This window comes from Mastacembelus armatus, chromosome 15, assembly GCF_900324485.2.
Source record: "Mastacembelus armatus chromosome 15, fMasArm1.2, whole genome shotgun sequence".
Lineage (NCBI taxonomy): Eukaryota > Metazoa > Chordata > Actinopteri > Synbranchiformes > Mastacembelidae > Mastacembelus > Mastacembelus armatus.
Genome location: NC_046647.1, coordinates 13534000 through 13547686, shown reverse-complemented (window position 1 = coordinate 13547686; position 13687 = coordinate 13534000). Strand labels below are relative to the sequence as shown.

The 13687-nt window shown below is 39.5% G+C and overlaps 3 protein-coding genes across 3 annotated transcripts in view; 1 reads left to right on the top strand and 2 right to left on the bottom strand.

Annotated features, from left to right (window-relative positions):
- Nucleotides 1–2156: 2156 nt before the first annotated feature.
- Nucleotides 2157–3989, bottom strand: bag2 (BCL2 associated athanogene 2). The gene is made up of 3 exons (XM_026309470.2): nucleotides 3693–3989; nucleotides 3244–3353; nucleotides 2157–2692 (listed from the first exon to the last, which is right to left on the bottom strand). Exons 1-3 carry the CDS (start codon nucleotides 3812–3814, stop codon nucleotides 2298–2300), a joined length of 627 nt encoding a protein of 208 aa, XP_026165255.1. The 5' UTR covers nucleotides 3815–3989; the 3' UTR covers nucleotides 2157–2297.
- Nucleotides 3990–4596: 607 nt separating this feature from the next.
- On the bottom strand, nucleotides 4597–11438 carry znf451 (zinc finger protein 451). The gene is made up of 13 exons (XM_026310111.1): nucleotides 11344–11438; nucleotides 10133–10196; nucleotides 9697–9780; nucleotides 9493–9606; nucleotides 8802–8913; nucleotides 8375–8525; nucleotides 8159–8285; nucleotides 7803–7962; nucleotides 7501–7648; nucleotides 5851–7349; nucleotides 5701–5772; nucleotides 5550–5615; nucleotides 4597–5391 (listed from the first exon to the last, which is right to left on the bottom strand). Exons 2-13 carry the CDS (start codon nucleotides 10190–10192, stop codon nucleotides 5351–5353), a joined length of 2634 nt encoding a protein of 877 aa, XP_026165896.1. The 5' UTR covers nucleotides 10193–10196; nucleotides 11344–11438; the 3' UTR covers nucleotides 4597–5350.
- Nucleotides 11439–12724: 1286 nt separating this feature from the next.
- Nucleotides 12725–13687, top strand: part of dst (dystonin) — a 91937-nt gene continuing 90974 nt past the window's right edge. Inside the window, exons 1-3 of the mRNA XM_026308867.1 lie at nucleotides 12725–12905; nucleotides 13082–13084; nucleotides 13254–13285. Coding sequence (XP_026164652.1) covers nucleotides 12725–12905; nucleotides 13082–13084; nucleotides 13254–13285 — 216 coding nt within the window. The remainder of the gene's footprint in view (nucleotides 12906–13081; nucleotides 13085–13253; nucleotides 13286–13687) is intronic.

The window sequence follows — 13687 nt, the reverse complement described above, 5'->3', positions numbered from 1 at the left end:
AAACATCTCCCCAATCATTTCTCAGTACAGTGGGCTGTGGGCTGTATGTTTTTGCCTTGTCTGCTTCAAAACATCAGTTTATCAAGCACAAAGAAAAATATGTGAAATCTTATTTAAAATCTCCTGTCAGAAATTACTTTCTTATCATTAGTTGCAATTTTAAGTATTTAGCATGGAATTAGAACACATCTGGGAATATAGGTACTGCATGGTTTTGTCTTTAAAACAATTTTGTAACCGTTCTCAGATCTGTGTTAGAAGCTTTTCCTAGATTCAAATGAGGTTCAGATTGGACTGATTTCATTCACCTTTTAATGTCATAGTTGTGAAAAATCCGAAGAGCTGCTTGACATTTCGACCATTCTCCTTTAGTTGTACGTAAACATTGGTGCTTTGACCAAAAGGGGAAAAAAAAAAGCTAGTGTGGCTTAAATGTAAAAGCATGCAAGCCTTTTTCCCACATCACTGAATGTTCAACCATGGTTGCAAAGCCACAATGACTTGTCCATGTTTACATTCTCGCCCACTGACCACTAGTAAACATTTCAGTCCCTCTTATTGTTGTTTGTTTAAAATTACCTGCACACTAAGTCTGTAAATAATTATTTATCAAGCTGTCTCTTATTTGTCACGTTGTGTTTACTTTGCCTGTTTGCTTTTTGACGGAATGGATTTAGCGCACTTTATCATTTAAGATGTCATATAATCTTAAAGAAACCACAAGTTAAAACTAACCATACTTATGTGCTGTCACTCAGGTGTTATAATAATCTTTTCACATGATCACACATACAAATTTCACATGTTTACATGTGAAGCCAACATGTGTTTGCTTACAGTCTGACAAAAACAACACTCCTTGTTGGATTTTTAACAGTTACAAATGTATCACAAATGAAAGTGTAGCACACAACTGTGCACCAGATGTTATATTTGGGAAATAGGTTGATGGTAATGTGACATAAATAAAACTGACTTTTTTCTTGGGCATCCAGTGTGTAATTTCCCTAAAATGATGATGTTCACGTAGCACTTTAATGCACATCAATCATGGCTGTGAAAGTTCAGACCTGATCTTAGAAACAGTAGTTTGGCAGAAAAAAAAAACTAACTTGAGGTCCACTTACTATCTTTTTCGAGAGCTGTTACATTCTTCCTCAACATATTGCAATATGCTCAGGCTCCATCCACTGAATAAGAACTTCTACTGCAATTGAAAGCAGCTGAAAAAAATAGGAGTGGCGTTGGAATTAATGGTTTATTATAATAATCCAAAGGTGTTTATAGGTTTCTAGCAGGTAATTTTACCATGGCCTTGTTGATATAGTTAGTATATAGTGTCATGGATTTTACAAGTTATACATCTCCTAAAAATCAACTGAAAATGTGGCAGCTTGGCTACTGATAAGTACTGATGTTTTATTCCCTACTACAGCAATAGACCACCCTTGAAACATTCAAAGTGTTCTTTTGTTAGGCAGTTTGTTTTTATTTTCTTTTTTGAAACATAATCTGACATTTTAAAAACAATGACTTAAAAAAAAAAAACATGAACTAAAATCCACAGCTTAATGTGATCAGTGTTGCCTTCACACAAAGAGGTAGTGTATGCACATCCAAAATCCTTAGCAGGTGCCTGACTCAGAAGATGAGAGTGAAACAGAAAAACACCGTTAAACATCAAACTAGATCTAACTTTTCTGAACTCAGCCCGTCTTCATCAGGCACAATTTATTTAGTTTTATCTGGACACACCAGTGCTTACGTTTAGTTCAGGTGTTTCATACTGCAAGTGGCTTTACTAGTCAAAGTAACTGCAACTAGAAATAAAATCCCTATTTACTGCTATTTAAAATGCTCTATCACATAAAACCTAGTAGACTCTACTGACATATTCTAATAACTTCACTGTAAGTTGATCATGAGCACTGGACTTTCGAATAAACCAAACAGACCTCCAGGAGCAGTGTGCCATTATGCCTTTTTCTCTCTTACATAAGTGCATATGCGAACACACATTGTGAACATTAAAAATCCATATTAAGAAGGTAAAATGTAATCAGACTCAGAAAACACTGTAATATTCCTTCAGGAAGAATGGCAGTGTCTGTTGTGCTCACTGTGAGTTGCCCTTTATTGTATTTTTGGCTGCGTGGCTCAGTATTACCGTAATTGTCCCCATAGCGACTGGTCTTTGTGTTACATGTAGAGTCCCTCGGTAAGTTAGTAGAGGTTTACAACAGCTCTCTGTGAGGTTAGTGGCATTTAAGATTCATTTTGTGTTTTAATGACGAGTCTTATTTACTACCATTGGCTTTTGGGGCCTCCAGTTTTTGATGATCCATAATCTTGATGTTCTTTTCGGCATTTTCAACATTTCTCAACAAAGTCTCCAGCCTCCGCTTGATCTTCTTCTGGTCCTCCAGAGCACAGCTGATCACAATGGCCTGAAACTTTTGGTCAATGGGGACGGGTGGTGCCTCAGTCACACAGGCGGCGTGCAGGGCCAGCAGCTGTTCCCGGCTAGCCTCCATGTCATCCAGTAACTTTTTCACAATTTCATCTATTATAAATGTGGCCTTCTTCAGCGCCTCCTCCTGCTGGGAGTTTCTGATTGTGCCAACAGAAATCTCCACAGACAGCGTCCTACCCATTAGTCGGTTTGCAGTTAAACTTAACTCTTCTCTCTCTCCTAGAAGACACAAAACAAGAAATATGTCTTTAAAGAAAAAAATGCACTTGATTCACCTCTGTGGTGCTTTTTAAAACACCAGTTTGTGATGTCTAGGAATCACGTTTTACTATAGTAGCCTATTATATCCTATTATTTGTTATTTTGCCCCTCAGGTGAAAATAATAACACTGTATAAAATAATAACGCTGTATAAAATATCCTGCAGTGTGGGAATACAACACTGAAGCACAGCCTCCACAAAACAGACAAGTTCAAAGTAGTCTAATTCATAACAGGTTACTGTTCATGTAATTTCCAGCCCCCTATATGTGCAGTACTGGGTGCAATCAAATACTTTATGATACTTTGAATATAAGTACTCCTCGTGTATATTCTACAGTCTCAAGTATATGTTACTTAGAGGGAAAAGTCAGCTCTTGGGTGCGGCGCAACTTAGACTCCCAGACACAACCACCCAACTCCAATGCAGCATTCAAAGCATAACCTCATTGGGTCACAATGTTAGAGAGAAAAATAGGCAGTTTTTTTTTCTCCTGCTGCAGCCTCACCAGCACAGATGTTACGCATTTCTTGACTGTTCTGTATGGACTGAATCATTTCCAGGATGCACTCCCTTTCCTGCTCCATGGCCGATGTTGCTTCGCGTAAAGCCTCCACCCTGACAGACAGAAACAACAAGTCATGACCACTACCATCCAATTAAAAACACACCCTGTCACTGCAAAAACAACGGGTTGGTATCATTTTAAAGCGATGAATGTGAACATCCAGTCGAATATTATAATCACTTTCAACCTAAGCATACACTCGCTCATTGTGTTTTCAAATCATTTTTTAACAGAACTTTTTATGATCCGATTTTTAATCGGCGCGACAACCATTTTCTACTTACATTTTCAGAGCCCGTTTCACTTTAACTATGAACCTAAAGATATAATTTACAAGTGTAACGACTGTGGAAATCAGCGTCTGTACAGGCTTTGGCCTGTTACTGTACCTCATTTCCAGCTGATCCAAACTTTCCACCAGTCGACCGGAGCGATCAGCCATGGACAGTGTCCTGGTGAACTTGCTGCAGGTAGCTTCGTTCATTTTCGCCTGTATCTTTGCTTGAGCCATGATGGTGACTGATTTATTGTTGTTGTTGTTGTTGTTTCGGTCCGTCCCGGTGATGAGAGTGAAGCCTGTGTGAGATCAACGCTGTGATCTGTCCAGCTGATCGGAGCAGCGCCCCAGGGAGAACATTTCCAAACATGGACAGCTACTTCCTTCGCTCGCTCCTCACAGAAGTTTCCCGAGGAGCCCAGAGCAGTGGTTTCTAAAGTCCGGCCCGAGGACCCCAAAGAGGTCCCTCAAAAACATCAGCGGATCCCCGGAAATATTTTGAAAATGCAATTTAATAATCCCTTCCCAGTTTCAGGGATGTAAAATAACAGCGTTGGCAGATTTGACCTTTATTTTTTTTTAATGAATAAAAAATATATTCAGACTTTTGGCTTGGAGTCCTTTTATTTTCACTGCTTTTATGAACTGTTTAACAAGATTAAAGAACAGAACTTTTAAAACGGTTTTACTCTTGAAATACATTTTGTTTTTTTAATCAGTGCCTTTATCTAGACCTTAACTAAAAATAAATGATCCAGCTCTGTCATGCTCTAACCAACCTTTGGAAGGAACTGAAAAGGCTAAATGAGAATTAGAGATTTCTCATTATATAACTTCCTTTCTGAAACTGTAATTAGATGGTAGCTGTCAAAGCTGAGTCCCAGTGGACTTGTTCCTGGAGTGCATAAATACTCACTACCACTATCTCAAAACCCATACTGAACAGCTTTCTTATTCATGTGGCCAACAATTAAAGTTTTAAGAATGACACATTATGAAAGGAACACACAAGGAAGACATGAACAAAAATAGTATATTCAATGCATATTTCAATTACAAGGGCAGCAACAGAAAATACAGCCGCAGTGTAATTTCTTTAATGTTTTTGAAGAGGAAACTAACAGAGCCCAGAGAGCTGCTGCCAGAACTGCAGCTGTGGGCATACAGGCCTGCCAGAGGGGAAAGTGTTTATATTCAAGTCAGTGAACACAAATATCTGGTGCAACAAGCACAGAACAGAGCCCTGGTGGTATGTCTCTTAAATTTTTTTTTTTTACTCCACTGCAAAATGTCTCGTCGTACAAATCATGTTCCATCATCTTTTTGTAGCAGAAAACAATGAAGCCACTTTCAATAGTCTTGACTGCTGAGCAGCCATAAGGCCATTTTAGACAAAGTTTGATATTGTATCAGATAAAGATCAGGATCTATACGTCGCCTAAGCAAAGGCTGGTGCTGATAATACAATACGATTTCAAGTGTCCAATGGAAACAGACTGGCATCTTTCAGTGTCACTGAAGCCATCTATACCAAGTATTGAGTCTTCGCCATGGACTGCCACAAACCAACCTTCAAAAACATGGGATCTTAACTAAAGCATAATCTTGGTGGTGCACTGTGCAGAAAAAAAAAATCTAAATGGAGCCTGTGTTGTTCTGTATTAACTAAAAATGAAATAATAACTAGCCTTTATTTAATATAGTTTGAACATAGTTAACATACAAAACGTTTCAATATTGTATCTGATGAACAGGAGAACATCAAATTCCTTAGAATTCCAGAAGACTTCTTTTAAGAGCTTCCTCCAACTCTGTAGAAAAGCAGAATATAAGGACCTGTTACAGTATGCCCATATAACAACAGTGAAAAAATCTTAAAGACCTCATCGTAACTGTGACATTCTTTTCTCACCTCATTTGTGCTCATTTTAATGTTTTGGATCTATCCTATAAGGCACATATTATATACCTGCTGACTCTCGTGCTTCTTCTGCGCTCACAGACAGTGCGTACTTCATCTCTTCATCCGAATCATCTGTAACCGAACACACACATGCCTGGTTATCCATTTGTCAACGTTCCACCAATCACACGGAGTCTATATAAAGTTTACTGCTTACTTTCATGTGTTTCACTCTCTTTGTTGGCACGATCAATGTTCAAAAAGTTCAACAGTGTTTCGTCTTCAGTCTCTGCCAATGAAAATATAACCATGAAATAAATGCTGCTTGAAAACAGAGGTAATAAATACAAAAACAGAAGTGATTTACCATCCCTATGTGGCTTGATCTCCATGGCGTTGAGTATTTTTACAGCAGCGGGTTCGGCTTTCACGTCTTTCTTGCAGATCCTGGAGGTTATGCAGGGTTCCAGTGTACAGTGTTGAGAGTGGTAGTGATTATGGAAACTAGGTACACCATCAAATCTCTCCTGGCAAATTTTGCATTCCACTTCAAAGGTCTTGTCCAAGTCCAGTGCTGTGTGTTTTGTGTGGACATGAGTCTTCATCTGTGCGTAGGAAGGCACAGATAGATTACAAGGAGCACACACATACTGACATTTCCCTTCAGTGGCCAGATTCCTCATGCATTGTGTAAATGTGGCTTTCTGTTCCTGTTGGCTCTTTTCTGAACCCATGCACTGGCATGTCAGCTGACTAGTGCTTTCAGCAACAGCAGACTGGACAACTTCAGCATTATCTATACAGTAGTAGTCTTTGCTGTGAAGACTCTTGTAATGCTCCAAGAACTCTCCCTCAGATCCAAACTGCATGCTGTCACAGAGGCCGCAGAAGTGGGAGCTCTTTATCTCCCCATTGTGCTCATTGACACAGTGTCTCCTTACGGTGGACTCTTTGAAGAACTTTTGAGGACAGTGTCCACAGATGAATCTCTGGAAGCTGTGACTGCTCATGTCACTGCAGTGTTTGTGGACAACTGCTTCTGAGTCAAAGATGTCTTCACACATCCTGCACATCCAAGTCTTCTCAGCTTTTGAAGAAGATTGCTCTACTATGCTCTGCTGGACTGTGGACTTGAAGGATGAATGTATGCTGACTTCACTGCTGGTTGATGGCGTGGCATCAGTGGTTGTGGCATGCTCCTCAGGCACTTCATGCTCAGTAAAATAGGTATGTCCCCTGTGCACTTCTGACACGTGCAACAGGATATCTTCATACCGAGGCATTTCCACTTTGCACTTGCGGCAGTAGAAGAGAAAGTTAGATAGATGAGCTCCCCCATGAAAACGACTCATATGCAGGCGGGTAATTGAAGACTCTCCCATGTGTTTGCCACACACGCCGCACTGATGGAAAATCTGGTTTACAGCCAAGAGATGCTTACTGGCTGCAGCCTCCTGTGAGAACTGTAAACCACATTCACAGTACCATGCTGTTGCCAAGTTTCTGCTATTGCAGCCATTCACACTCAGTCTTAGTCTCTGCGGCTTGGCTGAAAATTCTTCACAATCGTTCCTCTTTTTGTTTCTTTGTTGAAAAGGTGTTTCAAGGCCAGCGGACCGTCTTTTTTCCTGTGGATCTCCAGCTCTCTGGGTTTCACTGAACATACTGTATTGAAGGAGTGCTTTCCCCATTGTCTGATTGACCTCCACATTGTGCTGGGTCAATTCTTTGTGTCTCTCAATTTCAGCTTGGCTAAGAAAGATTTCAGAGCAGAAGAGGCATTGTCCTCGTACTTGCAACTGTTTCACTACTTCCACTATTGTTCTATCAGCCTTGGCCACCGCACAGCCCTGTCTGCAGTACACACTAACACAAAAAAAAAAAAAAAAAAAACAACATAAGGGAGAAGGACAGAAAAGTCAGTTGCACAGAAATTATCAACAAAAACTGTGCCCTATACAAATATATAACAATACTTAAAGATATTAATACACCAGAATGAATTAGCAAAACTTACTTGAAGTGTGCTTGTGCTGCCTGATGTGAGATCAATACTTTGTGACATAAGGAGCATCTGACATTGAATGCTACATCCTTGCACAAGTTGATGAGGTGATTTTTAACATACTGTGGGAGAGGAACTGGCAGCGCTGTTTTTCTTGATTCTATAACAAGAGGAAAAAGAAAGAGGAAAAATAAAAAGGTATATGTAATATTGCTCATATAGCACTATTTGAGTCCTTATTTCTGAACAACTAAAGTTTTTATGTTTCCCTTATTTCTATTCACTTGATATATTGACCTTACAATTGACCTTACCATCCATGGAAAGTGACTCTGTGAAGTGGTTTTTGGCTGACATGTGTTGAAGACACTCATCTCGGAGGTTGAAGAGGAGATAACAGGAGGGGCAGGCAAAACACACAATTCGCTGGTAGGTTTGAGTGATGATGTGACCCTCTGCAGTAGATGACGACACCTGCTCATCAACACAGAACAGTTCAGAATGATTCTACTCTGATGAATCAATAGTCGGATGGCTGGGGTTGTCTCCAGCCCCCACATGATGATAAGTGACATAGGTAATAAATGGATGGAATCAACAGTTAATGACTTTTAAAATCAAACCAATAAAGCAAGCACAGAGCAGAAGACTTTCAGAAAAGAGTATAAACCTTTGTCTCAAGATGTTTCCTCCATGCTTCTTTGGTTTGAAAATGCTGTGCACAGGCAACACAAGCAAAGAACTCAGATGGACTCCCTTTAAGGTTGATGGTTGGATCACAAGGGGAGTGATCAAACCTGCACACAAAATATTTTACTTCAAAATATGCCAAAATGGTCCATTTATTCATTACAGCTACACGGAAAAAAAACAGACAAAGATGTACCTTTTTAAGTGCCCATCAAGGAGAGATGCATTGTCAAAAACCCGACCACAGTTAATCACTGGACACGTGTGTCTAGTTGAACTGTTCATAGGGAAAGAATTAAATTTGCGCTTCCTTCCAGAACCAGCACTGATCACTCCCGGCTGAAGACCTAAACAAGGAGGGTCACGGAGAATGCATTCATGGGCAGAGCTTCTTCCAACACATAGCAGCAGATTTATAGGATGCTGTCTCATTTGCATGTCTAAATCTCTTAAAACAAAATGACACTGTAATCATCCCTGCAAAACTGGGTCATTAGAGCAGCACAGAATAGTATGCTGGTAAAAATACTACACACCAGCCTAAAGAAAATGTTTAAAGTGGTTCCACTCATATAAATCAACAGAAATACTGACATAATAACCAGTAGGTGAGTGAAATGTACCTGGCATTTTTAACCACATGTCTACACAGCGCTTTGCTTCCTCATTCATTTCATTGGTCGAACTGAAAGCCAACTCCTGCTGTCCATGAGCTTTTTGTAAAATTTGCTTCTCCTGAACAAAGAGACAGGAAACAGAACAGAGAAGAATGATAATGTTTTTTGCTAACACCCCACCCCCTTTTTTTTTCTTACATCTGACTTATATGTTACATAGACAGGTATCAGTGGAAACCAACTCACAGTGTTTAGTGTTACTTCTCTCAATAATAAACAGTGTAATGAAGTGAATACACTGCTGTTTGTTCATTCTGGAACCATTTGTTTGTTTTCTATCCATTTTGCCCACGGGGTGGCACTGTTGCTGCTATAACTGACTTTAACTGACCCCATAAATAATCAACAATGTACACTAAAAAAAACTATCATTTAGCAAATTAATTTAAACACTTAATTTAATTTAAAAAATACAGTTTTGTTAATAAAGTTGTTGATGAGATCTTGCCAGCACTGGAGCAAGAGACTGGACGATAGATAGAAACATGTTTTTGAATAAAATATTATGTCTTAATAATATTCCACCACTATTTTTGCATCAGATACTTTTCACTCAAGAAATGAAAACACTGATCCACATCTCCAAAAATATAATAGCTTAACTACAGAGTAACATGTCACATTCAAGCAACCTTACCTTGAAAGCTCTGCATTTATCAGCTCGTTCCCTTTTCTCTAGAGCCACCTGTTGTGCTAGTCTGTCTAGCGTTGAGGTAACATGCGCTTTATGACGGGTGATTTTATCTTCAAGCTATAGCAAAAAGAAAAGACAAGAATTAACAAAAAAAAAACAGGTAGTCACACTATATGATTAAAAAAAGTATGCTATTCAGCCACTCACTGTGCCTGTAAATGATGAACATCCCTCATCCTCACTATCACTGAGCAGATCAATACATTCCAATACTGGTCTGAGGGGGGCCTCCTGAAGCATATACAACACACAAGCACATTAATTAGAGTTAGAAACAGACCTACATTCAAACAATCAAAGATGTCTGCAAACCCTATAGGAATTTAAAAAAAGGTTGTTTCTTATTTTAACAAACAAAACAGTAATTGGTCGCAATAGTTACATATGGAGCAGAAGCTTCATATCTTCAGTGAAAAAAATATAATATATTCATGAAATACATAAAATGAGAGGTCAGTTGGATTATTTTTTGCAATATCAAATATCATTTGCAGACAGTTAGTCCAGTGAATATCAAGACAGGAAGTAAATATTTATTATCTTATCCTTTGATTTTTTTTCAGTAGACATAGTGTCGACTCACTGAGACAAACTCCACTTCTTCTTCCACCTCATCTTCATCTGCTTGACTTTGAGAAGACATTTATCTGTGGAGAAACAACATATTAAGTCAAACAATGTTTGAAGGTACAGTCCCAACTCTGAACATGCATGTAAGCGGAGCAAATGTTTACTAGTTAACACAAGCCAGCCAGAAGAGTGCAAGAGCAGTATCATGCACTTTCAACTGCAATGTTAATGTTAGGTCTCCTAACTAAAAGTAGGTCATACTCCATTACATTTTTTAAATATACCTCTTAACAGTGCAATCATCCTTTTGCTAACCATAAACAACAAATACATTAATATTGATTTGCTCCAGTAGCTGCTGCATGGGATCTAGTCACACTTGAGACAAGGTATCAGTGGGTTAGCTGGCTACCCAAGTACACCTCTCTATATCAGGGAAAACAGAGTTAAATCCGTCGTATATACAGGTTGGTGAACTGGGCTGTAATGCAAGTAGGTTCAATATCAATCCTACCATCACATTATTTCTCCCCCCTTTACTAAGGGACAGCTCAGGGCTCATCTCCAGTCGATGACCAATGAAGAAGACAATAATATTTATAGTTTGCATGGACTTTCACTCTAGGGGTGTGCTGTAGTGTAGTTTGTTATTGATCCAAAGTTGCCGATAGAACATTTAGTTATAAAAGCATCGTATGTCATTTCATGTAGGGGGGAGCAGTGTTGTGTCATGATTTGAATCTGAATACATACATCATTAAGTAACGTTACTAAATCATTTTTTGATCTTGGCTTTCCTCTGCCAATGACTTAATCATGTGCATGTTAAACCCCAGTATTGATTTTAATAAGGTTTTAAGCTCGGACTCCTCTTTTCCGTTTTTTTCATGTGTGTATTGATAAGACTGGTGGTGTTGTCACAGCTGCACACGGCGCAGTTCATAGTGTTTCCATTTACTGCAATGAAATGAGGCTACACACACACACACACACACATATATATCATGATTTTACTGCAGGCACCGTGCTCATGATAGTACCACTTTTCTGTCTGACACTTAATCCAGCACAGGGTAAGCTAACGTTAGCAGCTAGCTCTGACAATTTTTGGCTACTACGGCTTTACCCCTGATGATGAAAGCTGCATGCGCTAAAGTTGCACGTAAGCTGGTGTTAATCAAATATAGTTGAATTCAACAGACGAACGAAGCTGGATAATATTACCTGCTGCTTATTCTGCAGACTCCTGTGTTGACAGAGCGGTAGCTAACGTTAGCTACAACTTCCCAAATCAAAGTAAACGCAGCTAGCGTGGTCTGTGACGTCATGAGCATTTGAAGCGCTCCTTTTGTACACCGGACTGTGCCACACGGACGGGGCTAGTGGGGGGTTAAAATAGAACAGACGGGAGGACAAACTCAATTAATCGTATACAAGGCCCTGGCCAATTAGTTAGATACGCCTATACACTTTAATGAAATCCTGTACAGCAGCTCTCATGCAATAATGACCAGTTATTGTAGAAACTTCATGGGACGTGTTAATTTAAGGATATGTTTATATAGGGTCATAATTAGTGGTCGGGTTGTATTGGACTTTATTATACTGAAAATTGTTTCTGATCTAACTGACCGTATGTTGATGCGTGGTTATGCAACATGTATAAACATATGCTCATTGAAACTGTGCAAGAATCATAGTGCACACACATTACATAAGTGTACACGTAAGGCCTGTACTGCATTCATTCTTCTTCTTCTCCATGTCAAAGATATATATAAAGTTATAGAGGTACACATGTTTGACAGATGCAGTATGGCTGCTGCATCTATGAACAGATGATGTAGTACTGGTCTGCATCTGGGCTTTTTGTTAGGCTGCGGAATTGCCCTTTTAAATGTGCAAATAAAAGTTGACTTTTGTCAACAGTCACACTGTTTGTCTGAGTCCTCCATCTGATAGAAGAACACTGAATGATATTAGTGCATCCAAAAATTACATAACCACTGTTGGATTATGAATAGATTTGCTTTCTATTTTTTTTCCTTAATGCTGCAAAATGATGATGCACAGCACTTCATTACACGGCCACTCAGTACAGCAGGCTGCATTTTGCAAGGATGCTAAGCATTTTCAGAGAAATGTAGTCCTACTTAATAATAGCTTATATAAAGGATCATTTTGGGGTTATCATTGGATAAAAATGCAAAACATGCTCCATATAAACTGTTTCACAGGATTGATGACTTTTACAGACTCGGGTCTGTTTAATCTCTGTTATAGCTTTATCCTTTTGGACAGTCGACTCTGCAGCAGATGACTCCGATGCCCAGCTGAATTTGCTGACTCTCCCAGCCCCTGCTAGAACCAAAATAAATAAATAAAACTTGCGGCTCTGCTGAGTCATGCATTGTACCTGAGAATAATGATATCAGTAGTCTGGGCTGTGTACTTTGAACGTATCCACGTTACACGGTTTGCTGTGCGACGCTTCACGTATGTCAGTCAGTGTCTTTAATTCTCATCTTGAGCTCTCAGCGCTATAGCGGCCGGAGAGGAGCCAGCTGTCTGAGGCTGCGGGCTCTGTCCTACATCTCGCCTTATGATGATCGCTGCGGCGTTTTTAGTCCTGCTAAGGCCGTACAGTATTCAATGCGTGCTGCTATTATTGTTGCTTTTGCTCGGAACTATTGCGACAATTTTGTTTTTCTGCTGCTGGCATCGCAGGCTTCGTAATGGAAAGCACCCAATAAAATCCGTGCTCTCCGGGCGCTCCAAGAGCCGCGGTGAGTAGCGCAGGCCAGCCGCATCTCCTCATCCTGCCAGCTCATGTCTCTAACGTTACATTAATGTGTAGTCTCTTCTTTTCTTTTCTCTTTTTTTGTCTGTTTAGTCCTGTTTGGTTTTAGCGAAGGCTGTGCGTAGTAGTCAACAGTAAATTCAGTAACCACCGGCAATTTAGACTGTAAGATAACCACATGGCTGTTAGTGCGTGTGTCAGGACAATCAGGATGTTACTTAAACCAGCCTGAAAGATGTTAATGTGTTAAATCTATTGTGGTGTGATCCGTCATACTTCATGGTTAATGACAAATCGTAACATCTTATTCTAACATCTGATGTCTGTCCTGCAGTTGGCCTGCGAACACATCATTTTCGATCAGAGGTAGGTTGAACTTTTTTACATTCTAGGTTGTTACCCATCAAGAGATGGGGGAATCGTGTCATAATCCTATCAACATGCCTATCAATCCTGTTTTCAAATAGGCCTAGTCTGTAGTCTAGTCTGTAATACGCTTCACCCAAAAGTCAGTTTCTTTGGACTGCATGACTATTTTAAGGACCATTCTGTGCGCAATGCGCATGTGTTATCAATAAATAATAGGTGAGTTTGCAGTTTCATCTTTAAGGTGGGTTGAAAGTCTTTGTATTGTGAGCTGAGAAACACATTTAAAGTGAGATACAGGCTACGCGAGTCTGAAAAAAGCTCACTTTTGTGTATAGTAGGCATGTTAGGCGTCATGTTGTCGAAATGCGTAAAGCAGAGTTTGTTTCGATTCGTTTCCGT